Raw genomic sequence first — 5,324 nt, forward strand, 5'->3', positions numbered from 1 at the left:
ACACTGCTTGCTCATGGCTAACCTGTTACCCACCAGGACACCCAGGACCTTTTCTGCAGAGCTAATTTCCAGCAGGTCAGCCTCTAACTTGTACTGATGCATGAAGTTATTGCTCCCCAGGTGCAAGACTCTACACTTGCCCTTGTTGAACTTCATAAGATTCTCCTCCACCCAACTCTCCAGCCTCTCCAGCTCTCTAGAGCAGCAAGCCATGACTTTGTGTGGCAGCTTGTCTATGAAAAATAAACTCTGTATTGATATGAAGCAAAAACATTAATACAGTGGATTTCAGCATGTTCTTAATATTTCTAAACATGAAATATATGTAGAAAAATAAAAACCCATATGACTTTCTGAGCATTGCAGTAAAAGATCTGGTTAAAAAGGCACTGAACATTGCTGCTCACACACTGAAAATACATTTGCAACTGCTGTGCAGTACATACTCAGGCAAATGTTAAACCTGCATCAACTGGGTTATTAATAACAGCACAACTGGGTCAGCAGCATGTTGAGTATAGACTGATTTATAATGTTTCCTGAGTAAGTTTTCAGTCAACTCTAAGCTTTCTGCTGCTGTAACTAGACTGCTGGTGTAAGGCTTATATAAATTCTCTCTGCACTAGTTGCTGAAATACCAAGGTGCTCTGGATTTGCATTACATTTTGATCAATCAAGGAGGATGCTAAGGCTTATTGCTGGATCAGGAAGCTTAAGCTTTCTGATTTAGTCTTGAAAATTTTGCAAAACCTGCTTTGCTTGAGAAATACCAACCATGCCAGATGAAATTCCATTGTATATTTATCTTGAGGGAAAAATAAACTCCTCTTAGATTAGAACTTGATGTAAAAAAAAAGGAAGGAGAAAGACTCAAATTAATATTTGGGAACTTAAATTCGCTCCTTATGAAGAATTGAGTTTTTGTGCACTGTCAGATCTCAGCAGCATGATGTCCATAAGCCGCACAGTTCGCTGTGCCAGCTGCCTCCTTCTCCGTCAGCCTGTTGACAGAGGGCCAGTTCTGACTGTGTGACATAATGCAGGATTAAGCACTTCAACATCTAACTTCTGGGCACTTAAACTGGATAGAGGACTTGGTACCAGGTTGGGAGCTAGTTTTTTTGTATTAATGCAAAGATTAAATGAAGCATTAGATGAAGTCTGCACTTTGAATGAGATACTTGCTTATTTGGAATAGGCAAAGTCAGTCCTCTTCATGTCTTAAAGATTTTATTATGGCCTGCCTTTCTGCTAGGATTCAGAGAGGGGAAAGTTTTTGCAAAAGATTCTCCTTAGACTATTTTTTGGAAAATAATAGGATGTTAATCCATCCTCTCAATGAATGGAGGATGATTTCCCACTCCCAAAGCTCTAGGTAAAGCTCTCCTTGGCAACTCTGTAATCTAGTATTTTTTCCTGCTTGACAAACTAGAGGTCGTGTTTCTTCCTCTTAGAAGATCACTCCAGCTAGCAGGATGGGGCATATTCAAGTATGTATAGCAGGCACTAAAATAGTTTGGGTAATTTTTTTCTCTAGAAATCTGGCCCCCAGAGGTTTGAGATACCCTCCCACCTTCCCCCAGCAATGTTGTAGATGAGGAGAGGTTTTGAAGATCTGCTTTTGATTCTGAGCATGGAATAGGTTTACTCTTCCTTTTTATTCCTAATTTTTTAAACTGTACTTGCAACATAAATCACACTGAGCTCTTGATTTATAATATGAAACAGACTCTTTTTTTTTGTCAAAAATATTTCAGAATTTTTATCTTTGAAATCTTTCTTGTTGTTATACAGCAACAAGAACATGCAAAAAAATTAATGATTCTAAATCAACATTTTCCCGGGGTGCTGTGCATTGAAACAACTTATTTTCCAAGAGTTATCTTTCTTCAACAAAACAAAAATATGTATAAAATAGAACAGTTGTAATAGTATTCCGACATGTCCAACTTATATGGTTCATTGTCACAGAGGATATCCTAAGAAAATGCAGAATGGCTTTACAAATTTAGTAATACAGAAACTCCTTGGAGGAGCTAGAACAATATACTATGAAAACTCCAAATACATATTTAGCATGTGTACTTTTTAAAGAAAACTTTATGCAAATTTAAGATCAACAAATACAGAATAAAATGCACTAAGAAACTGATATGTAGACAAAGGTTTATTTACACCATACAACATTTTAAATATTTTATACACAGCTGCAGCAGAGAAAGCTACTCTGAGCTTTCCAGAGAAAACTGCAATAATAAAGATGTGAAATATATTATTCATATAAAAGTGAGATTATTACTTTATTGCATTTAAAGCAATGAAGAATGTAGCTCAACAGACATTCATTTAATGACAAAAACTTTGCTTTTATATTATAAAGTAAAAAGTGTAGTAATGGCCAAACAGACTGTTATAAACTTTAAAAACTGCATAAATATATACATTGTGCTTCATGGTGAAGTTTTTTGAAAACTAAACCAAATGAAGCTGTTACAACATGAATCGTTGCTTGAGGTTTATCTATAAAGATTACCTTACAAATCCATTCCACGGGTACTTACAACACACGATGGTAAGAATTGTACACCTGGTTCTCCACTAGCCATACTAGTGGGAAGAAACTGTACGAAAAAACCACTGACATTTGGCACGGGGAGAGCCTGGCATAAAGTAGTCACAACGTTCAGACAGGAGTGTCAGGATTCCCAAAGTTTCTTTATTGTCAGTGCAATTAATTTTTTGTTTGTTTTTGTTTTGTTCAGTTTATTTTCATTTTTGTTAAACTTCTGTTTGAAAGTCACCTTCTTGCACATCTAAAGGCAAGTTCAGACATTTCTCCCATTCTGCTGGTCTTAGTTCTAAAGCATCTTTTGCTTCTGTGTCTAATACGTTTATCGTTGTGTAGTGTTGATATTCGCCTGTGGTTTTGAAATTGTCCCATGGAACCTTGTTTGGTGCTGAATTCTCCTGAAGAACAGAGAAGAAAAAAGAATTGAATACGAAGATGAAATAATGTATTTTCTGTTTATAAGGCTGATCCCTAATGTGCTCTTTTGAGACATAGGAGTCAGAGGGAGCAACTAGCTTTGCAAGGAGACAGGCAGTGATTGTCTTTCTCTGGGAGCAATCAGCCCTTTGACAGGCTGCTCACTTGAGCTGCCAGCCAAGCCCTGTCCTTTGCAAGAAATGTAGTGTGTGAGGAATGGCCAAACGATCCAGTAACAGCAGCCAGCATTTCAGTAGTGGCTATGTAGAAAAACACGAGAAGGGAAGGGAACATAATTGAGGAGTGCTTGTTGTCTGAAATATGGAGTGGTCTGAGATAGAGATTGCCAGCTTGCATTTAAACTGGGGCAGGAGAATGATGCAACAGCAGAAACCTGCTCCTTGAGAATGGGAGAGAGAATTGCTTTAAAGGCTGGTGAGCTCATGTAGGATCACGTTAGGATCAGCAGACTGAAAGCTGCCTGTTTTCGACTGTCCATGAATTCTTTTGGATAAGGATAAGAGAGAGACAAAAGTCATCAGTGATTTCTGCTAAAACATGCTAGTTGCCAAAATCAAACATTTTCACATCTGTTTTAGATCCTTTGGACATCCTGCTGGAACTCCCACTATTTTTAAATAGAGGTGTGAGTCCTGTCGTCACCACTTGTACTCTGCTGTAGACTAAGATATCTGAGGCTGTCTAAAGGCCTGAAATTCTGTTATTTAGGTATCTGGATCATCTCTGACTGCCTTACAGGACGACCATTCATCTAGGCAGCTTTTATTAGCAGACCCTTCAAAAAAACACCGATGATATGAAACAGAGTATGCACCACTCATCCATAGAGACCACCTGTAAGATTTTGAATGAATTCAAGCTTTACATGAACAGAAAATCTCAAAAAGAGGGGGGAATGCATACTTTATGTGCCAGTACATCTCAGATGGAGGAGTGGGTGAGAACTGGGTGAAAAATAAAACATATCACGGATAGAAAGATTCATGAGTCTGGGCCAAATTTCTGCTAGATTAGACCTCATTTCTGCTCAGTACTTCTTCATGTCTGAGAGCAACTATTCATAAATCATAAAATAAGACAATTCTAGCTCACTTTCATTCAATATGCAATTTTCACATTATAAAGTTATATAGAAAATTATTACTAATCATAGTATTGCCGCTAGAAAGTATGTAACACTAAATTACCTGTTTTAATTAGGCAGAATCAACTATTTCCTTGCTCTCATTATCATATCAGATACAGTCAGGGTGTTTTGCCTGTGTGTGTGTGTCTACAAATCTGAATTATGATGATAGCAGAGTCAATTCAGGATGAGTTAATTTTTGCTTTTCACATGCTAAATATTTATAGACCTATTAAAGGAAAGACAGAGCATGTCTGTGCTCTTTCTGGGCACTCTAATTTGTAGGTGACTCTAGCTGGATTTATTTGTTATAACTAATTTAATATTTGCTTGCCTAGCCAGAAGTAAAACCCTATTGGGTAAATTACATTACGAAACTGCTTTCTGTATATAAAGGCCTTTAGACATAGGAGACACATACAGATTTTAAATGTGTTCCCTACAGTTCAATTTCTTGTCATCTGTAATGATGTCAGTGAGTTAGTTATGGTCTAGTTGCAAAATGTAATGAGTCTCACCATTACTTTAAATATCTTTTGTTCTCATTCTTGAGGCTATATAAAAGTAGCATAAAATGAGGTCTTCACAGGAAATAATATTTAATTCAAAGATCTCTTGTATCATTGTTATTGTTCAGCACAGCATGTTTTTAATATCCAGGAAGAAAAACTTACCATGCTGCCTGATTTTGGTACATCCCGAAATCTGTCCAGAGTCTGAAATTTCTGATTTAACTCTTGAAACAATTCCATATGCCTCTTTCTTGTATGCATGACCTTCTGCAAAAAAAACAAAAAAACAAAAAACAAAGTAACATAACTGCTTATATTTATAACTGAATCTAGACTTTTTTAAGAGAACCATTCTTTCCTCCAGCATAATAAAGAAAATTGTATATGGCAGGGCCATATTTTCCCTATAGACTTAATCTAAGGAAGTGAATTGCACTGAGTCTTCTCTCTCTGTTTAATGCACTTCTTGTATACAAAGGTCTGATTTTTCCAACATTTATTGAGTTACTGAAATAAAGGGACACTCATATTGCTGGCAAAAGTTGGAAAATAATGGCAGCATCTCAGAAGTAATTTTCTCTTTTGCACACTAGAAGTATTTTACAGAATTTTTGTTTTCAATATAGGTACTAATATTTTGATTTCAAGAGGAATGCAACAGCATTTTACATCTTTTGGG

General features: G+C 36.6%; 1 protein-coding gene across 1 annotated transcript in view; it reads right to left on the reverse strand.

Annotated features, from left to right (window-relative positions):
- Nucleotides 1-1,673: 1,673 nt before the first annotated feature.
- ADGRB3 (adhesion G protein-coupled receptor B3) overlaps nucleotides 1,674-5,324 on the reverse strand; it is a 277,241-nt gene continuing 273,590 nt past the window's right edge. The window contains exons 29-30 of the mRNA XM_019613580.2: nucleotides 4,808-4,912; nucleotides 1,674-2,967 (exon numbers count right to left, since the gene is read on the reverse strand). Coding sequence (XP_019469125.2) covers nucleotides 2,779-2,967; nucleotides 4,808-4,912 — 294 coding nt within the window. The 3' untranslated portion in view covers nucleotides 1,674-2,778. The remainder of the gene's footprint in view (nucleotides 2,968-4,807; nucleotides 4,913-5,324) is intronic.

This window comes from Meleagris gallopavo, chromosome 2 (genome assembly GCF_000146605.3).
Source record: "Meleagris gallopavo isolate NT-WF06-2002-E0010 breed Aviagen turkey brand Nicholas breeding stock chromosome 2, Turkey_5.1, whole genome shotgun sequence".
Classification (NCBI taxonomy): Eukaryota; Metazoa; Chordata; class Aves; order Galliformes; family Phasianidae; genus Meleagris; species Meleagris gallopavo.